The sequence below is a fragment of the Lontra canadensis genome, unplaced genomic scaffold (assembly GCF_010015895.1).
Source record: "Lontra canadensis isolate GAN:19392208 unplaced genomic scaffold, GSC_riverotter_1.0 scaffold5, whole genome shotgun sequence".
NCBI classification, from domain to species: domain Eukaryota; kingdom Metazoa; phylum Chordata; class Mammalia; order Carnivora; family Mustelidae; genus Lontra; species Lontra canadensis.
The window spans coordinates 36,851,825-36,870,648 of NW_022630999.1; the positions used below are offsets into that span (position 1 = coordinate 36,851,825).

Consider the following 18,824-nt stretch of genomic DNA (forward strand, 5'->3'; position numbering starts at 1 on the left):
CCCCTCCCCCAGGCCCCCAACTTCATTGACTGACACTCCACGTTGGTCAAATCCAGGGTCAGCCGCTCACTCTGAAACCTTCCTCATACCCAGCCACGGGAAGGGGTGTCCCAATGGCCTGCTCCCTTTCCTCCCACCCTCTTCTTGGTTCAGCTCATTTCTTCAAAGGGCTGTGCCCCATTGTCTGCTCTCTACCCCCAGTGATCCCGTTCCCAAACCGCACGGCCACTTTCCAGCTGACTGGTCCACCATCGCCCCAACCGAACACTTCCCGCTCCCCGGCTGTCTGCAGCGTGGTCAACCCCAGACGCTGTCTGCCCCCTGACCACAGGGCGTCCCTCCTGCCTCGCGCACCCCATTGCCCACGCCCCGCCCACTACTGCTCACGCCCCGCCCCGCGGTCCCGCGGCAGCGCGCGCCCCTCCCCTCCGCACGTGCACCATGGCCCCGCCCCCGCCGGGCGGTCCCGGCAGTCCGCCGGCGTCTCTGGTTACCGGCGGTGCGCTTCGCGGGTTCTGAGGAAACTCCGCGGCGGTTCCGCTACCGGGGTGGCGATGGCGGCGGCCGGCCGGGAGCCCGAGCGGGACGTAGCGCGCTTCGTTTACGTGACACGCTTCGGCTCGTACCGGTGCGGCGGCGTGTTGCAGCTGGGCAGCCGCCGGGCTCCGGGCCGCGGGAGTACCGGGCGTGGGGAGGGCTGCAGCCCTGAGGAGCCGTGGGCGGCGGCCCCAGCCGGCGCGGAGCTGGCCCCCGGCCCTAGGTCCCGGACCCCGGCTGCTTCCCCTCCGGCGTCGAGCGCGCGGAGCTGTCCCCAGCCGGCGGCGCGAGCAGGTGGCGCCTAGGGGGCGGCGGACGGGCGGGCGGGAGCGAGCCTCTGTCTCAGAGCGGTGGGCGCCTCAGCCTCCCGTCAGCGTTCTGTCAGCCTTCCGGCTCAGCCTCGGTAATCCCGCGCCACCCGCGTCTTGGGGGCCGCGGGCGGCCACTTTCGGCTTCCCGTCAGCCCGGCGGCGTGTGCGGGGCGAAACAGGATCCCCCTACCTTAGCCCTGGCTTTACGCGGGTCCTGGAAAGGGCGCCGAAGGGCACGTGCCGCTCACGTAAGATCCTCCAGACTGACAGGAAGGGTCACTGGATGGAGCCACTTGCGTCCCGCACAATGAGGGGGCCCATGGCGTGCTTGTTGGTATTCTTAGTGGCCACTGAATTTATATATTAGCTTAAGGAGGACTGACGTCTTTACCAGGCTGAGGCACTTCCTCTCTCAAAATGGGAACGTCTTTCCATTTGTTTAGACTGCTTTTGTGTCTTTTCGGAATGTTCTAGATTTGAAATTTTCTATAGGTTTTGTGTATTTCTTTGTTAAATTTATTCCTAGGTGTTTGATTTTCTATTGTAAGTGGGGTCTCCTCCGCCGTAATCCCCTCTGTTTATTGTTTGTATATAGGAAGGTTCTTGATCTTCTTTCTTTTCTTTATTTGAAAGACAGAGGGGAAAAGCAGACTCTGCCGCGGTGAGGCTAGATCTCAGGAGCCCGACATCATGACCTGAGCTGAAATCAAGACTGAGAAGCTCAGTCAGCGGAGCCACCCAGGAGCCCCACTTCTTGATCTCTTAAAAAACATTTTTTTTTCCAACTCTATTTAGGATTGGTTTTATATACATTTTGAGGGGGTTCGATAAAGTTATATCTCTAGTAACACACCACCACAATGAAGATGCAGAGCATTTCTATTTCCTGGAAAAGTCCTTCCTCTTTTTTGAGAGCTTATCCCGCCACCTGTGCTTTTTTAGAGTTCATTCAGCTCACCTATTAAAAGCGCCCAATTGTGCTTTTCACAGAAATGTGCGACCATCACCATACTCAATTTTGGAACATTTATAATACCCCAAAAGAGAAACCTGTAATTTGTACCATACCCTGTACCCATTAACGCTCAGGATTCCCTCTCATTGCCCACCCCTAACCCTAACCCTACTGCTAAGCAAATTCTAAACTTTCTGTCTTGATAGATTTGGACATCGCGTATAAATCACATCATACAATATGTGAGCTTTCCTGATTATCTTCTTTGGATTAGCGTATTGGTTTTTGTGTGTTAACTTTAGATCCAAGAACTTCAGTGCATTCTTTTATTATTAGAGTAAGTTTTATCATTGATACTGATTGTCCAGGTATATGATGATGTTATTTGCAAATAGAGAAAATTTCATTTCTTTTTTTTTTACCCATTCCTATGCCTGAAGTAGATTTGTTTTGTCTTACTGCATCCATTAGCTACTACCTCATGTACAGTGTTGAATAGTAGTGGAGATTGTGGACATCCTTGCCTTATTCCTGACCTTAGGGGAAATGCCTCTAGTATTCCTCACTAAATAAGGTACTGGTTTAGGACCAAGGCATACATATTTTAAATCTTAAAAAGTATTCCTCAATTTTTATTTTCTTCAGTTTTTTTTTTTAAATCATAAATGGGTATTGAATTTTGTCAAAGGCTTTCTCAGACCTATGGAGATAAACACATTTTACTGTTAGATTTATTAGTATGGTATATAATATAAATGGATTTTCAATATTGAACCAACCTTGCATTCTTGCAATAAATCCTACTTGGTTATGATGTGTTATTTTCTTAAAGTAGCTTGAACTCTGCTAATAATTTGTTTAGAATTTTACATCGTGATCTGTAGTTTTTCTTTCCTTGTGCTTCTTCATCTGGTTTAGGTGTTAAAGTTATATTTACTTAATACAAGGAATTACAAAGTTTTCCTTCTTTTTCAATGCTCTGGAAAAATTTGTAGAACAGTGGGACTATCTGGTGTTTGAAGGTTTTGTAGAATTTTGTGAAATCATCTGGGTCTAGTGCTTTTTGTGGAATAATTCCTTAACAACTTTTTCTCTGTCTTCTATGAAATTGCTCTTTTTAAGTTTTCTAATTCTAATGGGTGAATTTTGGTAATCTATATTTCCATAGGAAATTATCTGTTTCATCTGTGTTTCTAAATCTGTTTGCATAGAAGTACGTGAAGTAGTGTCTTATAATTTAAAACAATTTGTTGTGTTTCAATGGTTATTTCCCACCTATCATTTTTTTTCTGTATGTATGTGTACTCCCCCCTTTTCTTGATCAAGTTAGCCAGTGTTTTGTTTTAATTTTTAAAAAACAGGATTTCAATTTATTAATGAGACATCTTGTTTTTCTAGTCTCTTTCTCATTAAAAAAGAAAAAAGATGAAACTTTATTATCTCCTTGCATATACTTTCTTTTGGTTTACTTTGTTCTTTTATACTTTTTTTTTCAGCAGGACATTTCATTCATTTATTTTTATTCTTCCTTTTTCTTGATAAGTGTTTATTGCAATACATTTTCTTCTAACTACTACTTTAAGTCCCATAGATTCTATATACAGTGTTTCCATTGTCACTGTTCTTTAAAATTATAATTTCAGTTTGTATTACCTTCTCATTCTAGAGTTACTTAATAGATTCAAGGTTTTTTTTTTTTTTTAAGATTTTATTTATTTATTTGACAGAGATCACAAGTAGGCAGAGAAGCAGGCAGAGAGAGTGGAAGGGAAGCAGGCCCCCTGCTGAGCAGAGAGCCCGATGTTGGACTCGATCCCAGGACCCTGAGATCATGACCTGAGCCGAAGGCAGCGGCTTAACCCACTGAGCCACCCAGGCGCCCCTAGGTTTTGTTTTTTTTTTAATGTCTGGGAATTTTTTGTTTTGTTTTCGTTAGTACACTGTTTTACTGCATTACTTTTTTAAAAAGATTTTATTTATTTATTTGTCAGAGAGCACAAGCAGGGGGAGTAGCAGACAAAGGGAGAAGCAGGCTCCTGCTGAGCAAGGAGCCCGATGTGTTACTCGATCCCAGGACCCTGAGATCATGACCTGAGCCGAAGGCAGACACTTAACCTACCGAGCCACCCAGCTGTCCCTATTTTGTTGCATTTTGATCCGAGTGTTTGTAAGGTCTCCATTTTTACGGATGCTACTGATGTTTTCTTTGTGACCTAATTTATGATCCTTCCGTTTTGTTCTTTTTCTCCCCTGGAACCCATGCAATTGGAAGACTGTCCCTTTAAATCAGCTTGCCCTTTAAACTCAGTCAGTTCCATTAAATGGCATGCTTCGTACTTTATGTGATGTCTGGCCTTTTAAATTGCACATTGAAATCCCTTCTCTGTCATTTGTGCTCTAATCTGTCTGGTGTTGTTTTAGTATTTCCAGATTTAGGGCGGATTTAATCTTTCTGTTGGTTGCTGCAGCTCTCCAGCAGGTACTTTTTCTGGTGTCCCTCTTCTCTTCCCTGGTGGCCACAAAGCCCTGCTTGGGTGGATCTGGAGCATATAGGATCATAGCTCTGTAATTGAATGATTTTTCTTATTTTACTTAAATGTTATTTTGCAGTTTCAGTGTTTTCTGTCCTCAAGTAATGCTGAGGGTGTGGTTTTGTGTAGAATTTTCAAAATGTGAAGTTGTTTGGTGTGAAATTTTGGGAATGCAGCTACTCTACATTTCTCATGGTCTTCAGTGACTCAGAAAGTCCAAAACTGAAGGTTTCTGAACAAGAGAAGTAAGGGGCACTTTGGTGCCTCAGTCGGTTAATGGACCGACTCTTGGTTTCAGCTCAAGTCATGACTTCAAGGTTGTGGGATTGAGCCCCACATCGGATCTGTGCTCTGCACAGAGTCTGCATGCCCCTCTCCCTCTGCTTCTCCTCTTCCTCTCTCTCTCTCTCTCAAGTAAATAAATTTTAAAGAGAGAAGTGATAGGGTTAGATTTACTCGGGCCATGCTATATAAGAGAGATCGAATTGGAGGCAGGCAAGACTGAAGCCCAAGTTGAGGAATGTATAAATATTTTGTTTGTTAGCCTTCCTGACTAAATTCACTTTGATAATTTAGATGTATAAGATGGTACTCTGTGGGACTTGATTGACTCCTGAGAATGAGCTGTGGCAGGAAGCCTTCAGATATACTAAGCAGGGCCATGATTTTGGACTCCAAGCCCCTCTAATGGCCTCAGTGTTAAAAGGCACTCAGGTTTTTGTTTTGTTTTGTTTTGTTCTGGCCCCTCTGCCAAGGACCAAAAAATCCAGGGGTAGTATAAGACACTTTAGCCCTGGGTTTCCAGCTTCTTTGAATAGTCGAAACAGGATAAAAGGTTTACTCTAGGAAAAAGAGAGAGTATGGTGATGGTGGTGGTGGTAGTGGTGGTGAGGAGCTCTACAGTTTAGGCAAGAAGCCAGGAAAAAATACAGGTGGATTTGATTGAGAGCCTATATTGCTTTAGTGCCACAAATCAAAGGACGAATAATAGTCCATCAGCAAGATAGTGGATTAAAAGTGAAGAACACTGAAAGTGGATGAAGAAGCTTCTGGGAAAAAGGGGGGTGGAATGGAAGGGACGCATGAATTCGTGCTTGAGATCACCACCTATGCCAGTTAGGAGTAACTGGGTAGCTGAGATTATAAAACCAGTGTTGTGTTGTTGTAACTTTATGCGGTGCAGACCTAGGATCACTTTCTTATGCTTGGCTTCTCTGCTGAGGTGGGAAAAGACAATAAGGCAGTTTGCCCTGAATTTTGGTTTTGAAATTTTGGGATTTTTGCTGCTCCTTTGTAGTAGGGGTAACATGATCTGATATGGAGGACGGAGTTGGGCTGGGAGAGATTGGAGGCCAGAGTCCTGTTAGAGGACAGTCACAGTAGTCCAGTGCAAAGATAAAAGGTCTCACCCAAGGCAGCAACAATATAGAATGCACAGGACGGATGACTGACTAAAATATGGAGAAGGAAGTTTTGATGCCAACTCTGAAGTTGATGCGCTAGGCCGCTGGGCAGACGATGGAGCCATTAACTTCGGAGTCCCCTTGCTGTGCTTGTGAGACCAGGAATAGGGTCATAGATTTATATTTAAACCAAGCCAGAAGTGCTTAAGTTTTACTCTGTTTTTGGTATATTTAATATTAATATTAAGGGGATTTTATTAAATACTTATGCTTGGTACTCTGTGGGGATTCAACAACATTGAACACTTTCAACACTGTGGGAACTAGATTAGGTGCTAGTGACATAGATGAATCAGAATATTCTGCTGTCAAGGAACTTCTAAATGAATAATATGAATATAAGCTAGTAGACAGGAATGCTGTAAGACAGAGATCTGACAAAGGCTTTAATAGTTTAGGGAAAGGAAAGACATAAAGGTAGGAAATAAAGGGACACAAATGGAGAAATTGCTAGTGGAAGGTTGAGATTACCAAGAGCATTGGCTTTGAAATCAGAAAGATATAATCTTGGCTCTGTTATTTACTAGTAGTGTAATATTAGCCAACTTAACTACTCTGATTCTCTGTTTCCTTATATGTAAAATGGGAATAATAGTTCTTACCACAACAGGTTACTGCAAAGACTAGGAGAAGTACAGAATGCATGCAGAGTACCCAGCACAGTGTTTGATATAGAATAAATGTACAGAGATGGTTTGGAGGAAAGGGGGGGATTATCCCAGTGAGTAGTATATAGTAGGCCTGAATAATATTTAATGAATGAAAACAAAGTTTTGGACCAGATTGTAGAATGCCTTGGAGACTGTCATTTCATAGTCACTAAAGAATTTTGAATGGTGGAGTAAAGTGATCAGAGACAGGTACACTTCTGTAAGATATACTTGAAGTTGTTTTTGTAAAGTGTAGTGGAGTTTAGAAATCCAGGAGCAGGAAAATCAGGAAACTCTTCTAACATTTCAAGCAAGACTAATAAATCAATTCTCACAGAACTTGGGAGATATATTCATAATTTACATACAATAGAGGATGACAAGTGCTCTTGTGGAAGTACAAATAATTGCTTTGGAAGTGGTGAATAATTTGAGGGTGAGGGAATCAGGGAAGGTTTTATGGTGATTGAAGCTCCATGAGAGTCACACATGTTGCTGAGCCAGGAGGGAATTACTGGTGGGAAAAATTGTGTGAGCATAGCCCTGTGTATAGATCTGTAACAGAGAGTGATTAGGGAAGAAGTAGGAGTATATTTTGAGTGTGTAGAAACTGTGTAGAAAGAAGGCTAGAGAAAGACTGGAAACATTAAGTTGGGACAAAGTCTTTGGTGTAGGCTGGAGCTCCCCTTAGTGAAGTTTGCAAAACAAGTAGGAGAAATGATTTTGTCTTTTTTCTTTCTTACATCCTCTATACTCCTTGACATATTTTAGATCCCCAGTAATTACAGGTAGACTTGATGGCTCCTATCCTGACCTCAAGGAGTCATGTCTAGGTTAGGCAAGACTTACAAATGGAAAACATTTGAGAATGATGCAAGTACAGTATTCCAAAGGTGTTGGCATTTAGAGAAAAAGGTACATCTGGGTATATGAAGAACAGAGATTCTTAGACTTGAGTAGTTTTCCTACCATATCATCTGCACTATCATTTACTTAATATATTTATTTAAATTTTTGCATTTTTTCCTCTCAACTAAATTTCTTTTGAGAACACTTTACATCATTATCTCAGTGACAAACCTGTACAGTTTGCCACAAATAGAAATTAATTAAAAACAATCTAATAAAGACAAAGCAATATTATTAAATTCTAGCCAAATAGCTTGTCTAACAAATGTCTGTAGTCATAAAGAGAGAGAAGCAAATCTCAGAGAAGTCATAATGACATACTAGTTCCAAACTCAGACTTTCTCCCTGATGTAACCAGATTAAAAAATAATGGGAAAGATATTGAGTTTCTTACTGTATGATTTAAGGTTCTTTAGTGCCAGTCTGTGCCCCACCCAGAATCAGTGGCACGCTTCTCACAAATTGGGAAATGCCATTTTAGAACATACTCTAATTCACTAGCAAAAGTAATACTTATTGCCTATCTAATATGTATGGTATTAGAAACTGGATCTCTAATAAAGTATAAAACACACTCCCCAAGTTAACAACATGAAAAATCTCATGGTAATTGAGCATAGGGTGCTTTCTGAAATCAGAGAAGGTTCCTGGAAAGCTAAATATTGAATGGGGAGAAGAAAGCCAGGTATAGAATGGTAGTGGTAGGGCAGGGATAAGGTGGGTAAGGGTTTGGGTGGGCGGATTACAGACAAATATAAAGGCTTTCAGGGAGCACATGCTCACTGTTTTATGACTTTGTTTTTGGACACACAAGCCCTTGGGTTTTCTTCTAACAGTTAATATTTGGGAAGGCAGCATGGTTTAGTGAGTAGAGGAAGGAAACTTACTCACTCTGACAAACCTTTATTAGTACCTACTATGTGTCTGGTAGTGTGGGTAGAAAAATGGCAAAGACACACATAACTTTGCCCTTAGGGAGGTCACAGCCTAGTGGAGGAAACACATTATAAATATGTGATATAAAAGTGTGCTAAGTGATGTGACTTCGGTGTTCCTGGAGCTAGTGCTGTGCACTGTAGAGAGGTGATGGTGTGAGCTGAGTCTTGAAGAGCAGGTAGAAATTTGCCTGGCAGGTGTGTGTGTGTGTGTGTGTGTGTGTGTACACGCATGCATGTACACAGAGTGTTTTAGCCATCTAGAACAGCATGTGTGAAGGCTGGGAAGTATAAGAACAAGGCACTTGAGGAACCAAAGGTATTTGGGACAGTTGAAATCATAATGTGTGTCTGGAGTTGAATGGAGAAGAAAGGAGAATATAGAGATGCATTGGGTCAAGATGTGGCTTCTGGTATTTGTTTGGTGTTGCTGACTTTTTGGGACTCATCTGTCAAATCAGTAAAGAAAGGAGATTTCCTAGGCATTTCCAAGGTAGTTTCTTGGTTTTCTCCTCCAGCATATTACTAGCTAATTTGTAAACTGGTATTATCTAGTGACTAGAAATATACCAACAAGTGTAAAAATCCCCAAAGACAGCTCAAGAGACATTTATAATTGTGCCTGTTATCAGGATAGTGAATCCTGTAAAATATGTGCCGGCCTTGATCTTTTACCTTTTCACTCTCTCTCTTTTTTTTAAAATTAGCTTTAACCCAGAAGAATTTAGCTAAAAAGTTTGATTTCCCCATCCCTTTGAAAGAAGCTTCCAAAGTAGTGAAGAAAAAGAAAAAGGTATATTATAAAGGAGAATGAGCAGTATTTGAATTTTAGATTAACCTTTCTAAATACAAATGTGTGAAGATACTCAACAGTAGAAATAGTTCCATCTTTTGAAAGTTTAATTTACTGAAGTGAGAAAATAGAATTAATTTAGCAGAACTGGAATTGGGTTTGGAAATATTTATTAACTGTAGAGAACAGTCCTTCCAGTGTTTGAAGATATAAACACATTTTAATCAAAATGTAATGGGAGATTTTTCAAAGCATGAAAATGTATGTCTCATAGAATATAGCAAACTTCAATAGATAGTATAATATGAAGAGAAAATAATGGATTTAACAGAAAAGAATAACGTATCTGTATTGGTGTCATATTGCTCTTTTAAAGACAAAGGATATACATTTAGTTTGTAGAAGGAAAGCTAACAGTGATGAGCCTTTACTGCTGAACCATTTTCACCTCTAGTTGTCCACATATCATGGTAATTTGATTGTTTTAAACATATTCAAGATCACTAGCTCTATCAAGTAAGATCACTAGCTCTACAAATCTTTGTTTTCTACCATATATTTTACACTTTGGTTTAAAGAAACTATTAGTGATAATGACATATAAAATCGTATTATTTCTGCACTTTGACTCTGTATGAGTTACAACCCAGGCACCGTATAAAATAACGTTCAAGGAGATTCACCCTAAATGTATTTTGAGTGTACATCTCATCTTCCCACTATACTAAGAACTATTTCTTCCAAGAACCAATTCCCCTTGGGTGAGGAGAACAGAGCGGTAGTCAATATTTATTTATAACTACTATATGTCACACACTGAGGTATGTGCTTTATATATATTTCACATATTTATATATATTTTCCATTAACTCTAATAATCCAATATATGAAGTTATTATTAGATGAGATGTAAAACACTTCCCAACGTCAAGCAACTGTTAAGTGGCAAAGCCAGAATTTGAGTCTAGATTTGTTTGCTTCCATAGTTCTCATCAGAGAACTGTCCGGTATTTTTGCTTTGGTGTGTCCTAGGAGAAATGTTTAATTCTTAACTAGAATAAAATACATTAAAAACTACAAGAAAATACAACAAAATACCATTAAAAACAAAATTGGATGTGTTGGAACAACTTAGGTAGGACTTTATAGATTTTGCCTTCATCCAGGAGAGTTAAATGTAAATACTACAGAGAGGAAATGCTAGGAAGTTAGCAGAAGAGATGACTGATTGTAGGAAAACAATTACATTTAAGTTTTAGGTCTCTAAGTGCTGTTATTGTTTTATAGGGATACCTATTGACAGGCAACACGGTTGAGTCACTGCCAGTTGCCTCTGTCAGAATGTATTCCTGCTTCTCTGCTAAGTGTTCCTTAACTCTGCTTACTTTTTTAAGGTTTCAGTATGGAATAGAGTGTACAAAGTCATTTCTAGAATGCTTGAAGAAAATGAAAAATATAGACTCAGGCTGAAATACCAACAACTATCCTGTGAAAGTAAGTTAACACAATTTTTGATTGTATTAAAGAAGAGTGGCTTCCCTAACCATTTAGTCACCCTTGGGTCACATTAGTCTAGTACTTCTCCTAATTGTCACATTCAGTGTACAGGACTATAGAAATGTGGCTACCATATTATCACTGTTCATCATAATTAAAAGTACAAAACGTTTTAAGCTGAGCTATAGACTAGACCACAGGCGTAGGTGTGAGTGGAGGGGCATAGAAGGTAAATGTTGACTAAATTTACTGAGCGAAAGGAACACACTTGTCTGTTTAATCTGAATTTTAATGTCAGCTTTTTAATACGATTACAAAACTCATCCATATTGATGAAGAAAAACATTTTAACTGCAATATAAAATGATATATTCTGTGTCACTTTGTTACTTCCTTCCATGGATGCTGCAGTCTAATGCATTTGACAAAACTGTCCTTGAATTATGGCCTTGATGTCATGAATTCATTCCTGGAAAACAACTCATAAATTAAACCAGGTTCTAAATATTATAAACATAATATTCAATTGATATTGTGGGCAGAGCAAAATTAGATATAATCTTATATACTTATTGAAGTAATTGGAAGTTCTGGATTCTCAAGTTGGATTAAATTTATGTAACTAATAATGCCACATGAATTGATAGATCATAATAGTTACTTCCTTTCCTTCACATACTTGTTCTAATACTCATGTTACCATGCTGAACACTTTTATAGGTTTTTAGTACCGTCACTCAATGACAGCTACTATTTTGACAGTAAATCTGCAGAATTGAGTTTTGTGAAGATCATTTTCATAAGATGATAATTAGAATAGAATGCCATTTTGTAAGCAGTGTTACACTGGAAACTCATTACTCTTTGTGTAATACTGCATTAATAATGGCATAAATTGTTTGCAATGATGACGTATAAACCAATGATCAGATTAGTGATACTCTATTTTATTTATTCAGTTAAGAAGGAGAATGAGGCAGAAGTGAGGATTAGGAGGAAAACAATAGTCTGTGGTTTTTTAGGTGAAAAGGATGTTTGAATAGATAGAGCAATGCACACAAACCCTGAACATTGTTCTAGGTGTTAATCCAGATCCAGTTACTTTAATAGACAGATTACATCTAATTTTGCTCTAGCCATACCTCGAACTTGTCAATTCTCTTGTGATGTTTACTACTAACCATCAAGTAATCTTAAAAGGCTTATTTGGCAAATTAAAATAATATTCTGTGTTTTCCAGAAATAGCTTGTTATAAACAAGTACCCTTGTAATTTATTATTTTGCATTACAATTTTCAACCAGATTACAAAAACTGATAATATTGTTTTAGAAATGTATTATAATTCTTATTTCTTAATATGTATTTATTAATGGGAATACCAGTGCTAGAGGCCAACTTGAATTTTCTGTATATTTTATGTTGTTCCTAGACTCAAATTATACAAGATGAAATCTTATCTTCTGGTAAGAATCCATTTATATAACAGTTATAAAATATAGGTTTTATTTCCTTCCCCTTTACACTTAACTTTTTGCAACCTTTAGTGTATGCCCATTGCTGATTCCAGCCTGTTTCCTTCCTTTAACCCAGTGTTTGGCACATAGTAAGCACTCATTAAATATTTGTTGAAACTTAATAAACTTCATTTGAGTCCCATATTTATAGTGCTATTAAAACTACTCTTTCCATGATCCATGGTTTTTGTTTTTGTGGGTTTGTTTGTTTATATTTCCTGGTTTGCTTTTCTTTCTGAACTTGTCACATTTAATATTATCTTACTACTACTTTCAATTTTTCTTCTTTCTTACTGTCCTGAAGGATGTGACATGGTTTTCTTTCTGCTTTTCTGACCCTGTTTTTTGTGTCTTTTTTAATTGTCCCTTTTGCTACCACTGAGTAACAAATGCTGCCCTGAGAGTAATTGTTGGTTCTGCTCTCTCTTTACATATTTATTCTGAGATAACATACCCATCTAAAAAATATATATTTATTTAATTATTTACTTATTTGGCAGAAAGAGATTAAGCACAGGCAGGGGGAGTGGCAGGCAGAGGCAGAGAGAGAAGCAGGCTCCCCACAGAGCAGGGAGCTGGACCTGGGGCTCTAGCTTAGGATCCTGTGATCCTGAGCTAGGCCAGAGGCAGAGGCTTAACCAACTGAGCCACCCCGGTTCCCCAATATACCATTTTTATAGCTTCAGTTACTCTGTGTGTATGACCCTTAAATCTTCCTTCTACCTTTGACCTCTGAATTTCTTTAGGCGATTCTACAGTTATTTTTAAAAATTACATGTTTTGAATCAGTGAATCATCTCTCCTCCTTTCATTTCAATTGTGCCTTGGTTTGCTAATTTTCTGGGTTCATTGAATTTCTAGGGAGAGATTACATCCAGTTTGGTGGGGTTTAGGAAGTATTAGAAAAATAAGCTGGGTGTTGAGAAAGAGAAATCAGAATTTTCTACATGGGAATGTGGGGGAGGGGCGTATATTTTAGATATGGCCATGAGCAAGTTCATGGAGTCCAAGAAAATGTTCAGGAATGTAGTTTGATCAAGCCTTGTTTATGGTATTCATTGTGAAGAAAGGTATAAAAGTATACTGAGACTGTATTTCAGAGGGTCTCATGTGAGTAATATTTGTATTCCATTAAATAGGCAATAAAAAAATGAAACATCTTCTTAACCCTTTATTCTAAATGATTAAAAATGAACAGAAAAGTTGCAAGAATAATACAAAGAACTCCAGCACACCCTTTACCTAGTTTCACTGATTTTTAACATCTTGTCACATTTGCTTTTTCATTCTTAGACACTTTCTCTCTTTCTCTGTGTATATATGTGTGTGTATAAAATATTACTCCTTAAGGGGTACCTAGGCAGCTTAGTAAAGCATCTGAGTTTTAATTTTGGCTTAGGTCATGGTCTCAGGGTGGTGAGATCAAGCCCTGTGTCTGTATTCATGCTGAGCATGGAGTCTGCTTGAAATTTCCTCCCTCCCTCCCTCTCCCTTTGCCCCTCCCTGCAAGCTCTTTCTCTTAAAAAAAAAAAAAAAATATATATATATATATATATATATGTAAATCCCTTAATACTTTAGTGTCTATATCCTAAGGACAAAGGTATCTTTTATATAACCACACAACAATCAAATTCAGAAATTTTATTTTTCCTTTGTAATTAATAAGTATTTTATAGAAACATAATAAAAGACTATGCAAATACCTTGTACATCAGTATAGAACATTTTAGAGCAGTGGATTGATCATATCTGCATTTTAGAAAGAATCTGATGTTATTTTGTAGAAAGGTTTGGAATGGAGGCAAGACAGGAAGTGAAAAAACTGGGAATTCTGACAAGGTCCAAGTAAAAGTGAAATGCTCTTAAATGGGAGTAGCAGAGTGGGTGGAGAGGAGACAAAGGATTTGCTGTGGGGGATAAGAGAGAGGATCTGAAGTTCTGTAAATGAGTAGATAAGAAAGAAGGAAGTCAGGAGAAGAACTGGTTTTGTGAAGCTGCTGAATTTTATTTTGGTGTGTTGAATTTTAGCTGTAGTGATATATTCAGGTGAAAATTCCAGGTGCACCGCTGGAAGTGTCCTTTTGGAGCTAGTGTACAATCTATGCTGCATGAAGGTCATAGGTAGTTGTGGCAATAGATGTGCATGGAAACCTCAATGTGAGGATGCTGGAGGAGGAGCGGATTGAGATCACAATGTTGGTGATGTCTAAGATGAAGAGGAATTCTTAGTTTCAAAGAGTGATTGTAGGAGCTTAATCAGAAGTCATGATAGGGATACAAACAAAGCTTGCAGAAGATAAGGGGCTTGGCAGTTCAAAGGATTACAAAGTCCTTGTTCAGTGAGAGTGTAGGGATACAAAAAGTGGGAGTATAGAAATACTTCAGCTAGGAACAATTTAAGAGTCTGCACCTAGAAGTTAAGCAAAAGTGCCAACGGATGACATTGTCCAAAACAATAACCCACTTGTGAGTGGCTTGAAGTGACCTGGAGATAGAGGACTATGATACAGTGTTTTTGTGACACAGTTTCTGTAAATGGAGCTGTTGAAGTCATCAAGGTTTTTGGCAGGAGCTGGAATGGAGAAGAAAATTATGAGTTATACACTGAGTGCATCAGAAGCTTTTTATGGTCAACTAGAGAGTAAAATTTATCAAAACAGTAAATACAGGAAATGGCTAATTGTTGCTTAGTAGTCTTAGATAAAATATTTCAGTGACTATTGACCATGACATTTTATCTTAACAAGATTCAATTTTGTCATCTTTTATTTAGGATTAACATATCTTTGGATCTGTTTACCTAAGAAGACTGTGAAGAGTTTAAAGATGGAACTTTAAATTGAATCATAACTATATGTTAATTTTGGCATGTTTTGTTGGAATTGGGACTTTCATAGTTGAATAGAAAAACTACCTTCATTATAAATTCATAATTGAATAGAAAAATTACCTTCATTATAAGTAAATTATGTATTTCCTTGCAAGTTAATACAAATTTTTGTTAAATATTATTATCATATGCACACAAGTGTTACACAGATCTTATTCAAGTGTGAATTAATACTTATTCCATATCTTTTAAAATTAATCTTAAACATTAAATTTAAATTTTACTATAAATTTAAATTTAAATAATAATATAATTGCAGGCATTTACAGTTGCCAACTTTTCCCTTTTATTAATGAGTCTGCAACCACCACTTTATTCATTCTTCATTTAGATGTAAATGATTTAAATTAAACTTGGATTCCATTTAAATTGTTTTTGGCTTCCTTTTTCTTAATTTCTCAATTGTTTTATCATAAAAATCTACAATTTACATAGTGATGATTATTTTGGGTGTTAAAACTAATGGTTATTTAAACCATCTTTTCATCCTAAGGAAAATTAGAAAATTTGTGTAAATTCTAAATTGTAATATGGGGTATTTTAGGAAAATTTGGAGGCAAAGATCAGAGGAAACATTCTTTTCCTTTCCAAGCCCCTAATTATTAGACACATTATTTTTTTCAGTCAATAAATGAGAGATTTAGTATTTTGAAAATAATTTGGAAATGTTTCTTAGCGGAGTCCCATTATTTTCTACTCAGTATTAAGTAGTATTCAGCTATTGCCTAGACCATTTTTTTCTGCTTTTTGTTGATGCAGTCTCTCTCCGTAAATTGTATTAAAGGCCTAGGTTGAACTGAAAACTTAGGAAGAGAAGTCAAAAAGAGCTTTGCCCATGAAAAAGGCAAATAAAACAAAGAAACCTCACATGCATACTGAATTCTTTTACCACAAAAATTGAAGCACATGTATAGTAGATCTCTTTGGTTCTAGAGGCAATAGATTCCTCATCTAGAAATATTGGCCAGGTCCTTATGTTAGGTTACACAGAACGTTGCCAACTTTGAGTGGTATCCAGTGCAGGAAAGGGCTCTGCAGTAGGTCTAGCCTGGGGTATAAGTCCTGCGGCTTGAGTCATGTGAATTGGGAAGACTCTATGGTGTTGGAGATACCATTAATGGGAACAGATGTAGTATGAAGCTTATATAAGGAAAGCCAACCACAGACCCCATAATGGAATTATAAATCAAGGCTATGCTGTTCACAACATAAAATTAAATGCCTTTAGAGAGACAGTTTTGACATGTTTTGAGGCTCTGTTGGAGAGAAATTTACTTGGCCATGAGGCAAACAAACAACAAAATAACCAGCATCAGACTGCCATAAAGTGAAAATAGTACATCTGGGAAGGAAACCTTCCCAGCAGGAGGTTCCTAAGTAGGACCAGAGAACACAAGTAGGCTATGTGAGGCAGTAGTCCAATCCTCAGGTTACCCACATTCGCTATACTAGCTCGCCTCCCCTTGCTTGCACCTATGGCCAATATGAGAAGTCCCATATAATCAGATGAAAGAGGAGGAAAAGTCTGAGCTTTGGTTTATGAATGGATTGGTTCAATTGTGCATACAAAGCCATAGAGATGGTGGCAATACTATGACCATGTTCCAGAGTGCCCCTGAAAGACACGTGTGGTGTTGCAAGCCGCACACCTGGTCATCCTCTTTATGATATAAGGGGGAGTGTCTCAGGGTGAAAATCTTTGTGGATTCCAGTGGCCTGGCCATTTTATCTGGAGCCTGGTAAGAAAGATGCATATTGGAGACAAAAAGGTAAGGTATAGATTAGAGGTATATGGATGGACATATGGGAAGGGACAAAGTGTGAAGATTTTTGTTTCACATGCTAACACTCATGAGAAGAGGCACTGAACAACTAAGACAGAATAATGACCAGTTGATGTTAACTTCTATCTTCATTGGCTACCCAGGAACTTGATTGTCTTTCTGTTTTCAGTTTTTTAATTTCAGTTATTATTTTTTTCCTTATGCCTGCTTTGGGTTTGCTTGTTTATTTATTTATTGATTTCTTGATTCTTAAACTAGAGACTTAGATTATTGATTTGAGACTTTTCCTCTCTTCTTATGTATGCATTTAGTGCCATAATTTTTCCTCTCAGCACCGTTTTAACTACATCCTGCGGATTTTGATATGTTGCATTTTTGTGTTTTTTTAATTTAATTGTAAATTTGTTCTTTAAGTTCTATCAGCTTTATCTTCACATATTTTGTATATTATTTGGTGCACACATAGTTAGTTTTGCTATGTGTTCTTGGTAGATTGACCCCTTATAATTATATAATGTTCCTCTTTATCTCTGGTAATTTTCTTTGCTCTTAAGTCTACTTGATAGGATCTTTATATAACTATTTCTGCTTTGTTTTAATATATCTTTTTCCACCCTCTCACTTTCAATTTGGCTGTATCATTCATTACATTTGATATGTTGCTTGTACACAGCATATAGTTGGTCCATGTCTTTAGTCAGCCAATCTCTGTCTTCTAATTGATGCAATTTTACCATTTGTATTTAAATGTAGTTCTTGATATATGAGGGTTTAACTCTTCCATTTCATTTTATGTTTTCTGATTTTTCTTCATTTCTCTGTTTTCTTTTTCCTGCTTCTTTTTCCTGTTTCTCATGTGATCTCCATTGACACTTGAGTCAGTAATGGAAGGGGTGGTCAGGGAGTGTGGGAAGAAAGATAACGCTCATTACTTGCCAGTAGGGTGGAAAATTCTGGCTCCCTACTTGGCCTTTTCTCACATAATCTCATTGGGTTATGGGGGGCACTTCAATTTGGGGGAAAGTTGGAAGTCTGGGGTCCCCACTCAGCCTTTGCTGCCATGGGTGTTGTTTGGGATCCAGTTTTTTTTTCTGTGGTGTTTGGCTGGTGAAGAGAAGTTAGTAAAATTTTCTGTCTTTCTAGGCTATCCTTTTCCAGATGGAGCAGGCATTTATTGGGACTTTTTTGTTTGTGCCCATTGGCATTTCCAGTCTGCTGCAAGTCTGGGATATATATTTGAGACCAAAAAACAAAGCAAAACTCCAGAAACTTAACACTGTGTTGTTATTTGGGCCTTGAGGTCTTTAGTTGATTTTTCTTCTTCTTTACATATTTGTCTTCGGTTTGTTTTATATATAATATCCAAGATTTTTAGTTTTTAATACTTAGTGGGAGGAATAGGGAAAAGTATATCTATTTTATTTTCCTAGAAACATAAGTCTCAATTGATATTTTACAAAGGAAATTTACAGACAGTTCTATGAAGACAAGTAGTCATTTCATTAAACGGTGCTGAAACAATTGGATATCCATGTGCAAAAACATGAACCTCTATCTAAACCTCATACCTTATATAAAAGAATAACTCAAAATGGATCATGCATGTAAATGTAAAGTATAAAACCAAAAAATGTTTAGAAGAAAATATAGGAGAAATTCTTAATGATCTAGAATTAAGGAAAAAGTTCAAAGTGGGTAAGTTTGATTTCATCAAATAAAGTACATAAATACTTATAATATCTTTTTTTAAAAAAAGATTTTATTTTATTTATTTGACAGAAAGAGACACAGAGAGGGAACACAAGCAGGGGGAGTGGGAGAGGGAGAAGCAGGCTCCCCCAGAGCAGGGAGCCCAAAGCAGGACTCGATCCCAGGACTCTGGGATCATGACCTGAGCAGAAGGCAGACGCTTAATGACTGAGCTACAGAGGCGTCCCGCATATTTATTTGTAATAGACAAAAATTGAAAACAACTCAGGTGTCTTTCAGTGGATGAATAATGAAACCGTGGTCACCAAACCATGGCATACTACTCAGCAATAAAAAGAAG

General features: G+C 38.2%; 1 protein-coding gene across 1 annotated transcript; it reads left to right on the plus strand.

The window, feature by feature from the left end:
• Positions 1 to 554: 554 nt before the first annotated feature.
• On the plus strand, positions 555 to 15,323 carry CUNH5orf47 (chromosome unknown C5orf47 homolog). Its single transcript, XM_032851263.1, has 5 exons — positions 555 to 831; positions 8,999 to 9,084; positions 10,479 to 10,578; positions 12,013 to 12,046; positions 14,874 to 15,323. The coding sequence occupies exons 1-4, from the start codon at positions 555 to 557 to the stop codon at positions 12,030 to 12,032; spliced, it is 483 nt and encodes a 160-aa protein (XP_032707154.1). The 3' UTR covers positions 12,033 to 12,046; positions 14,874 to 15,323.
• The last annotated feature ends 3,501 nt before the right edge of the window (positions 15,324 to 18,824 follow it).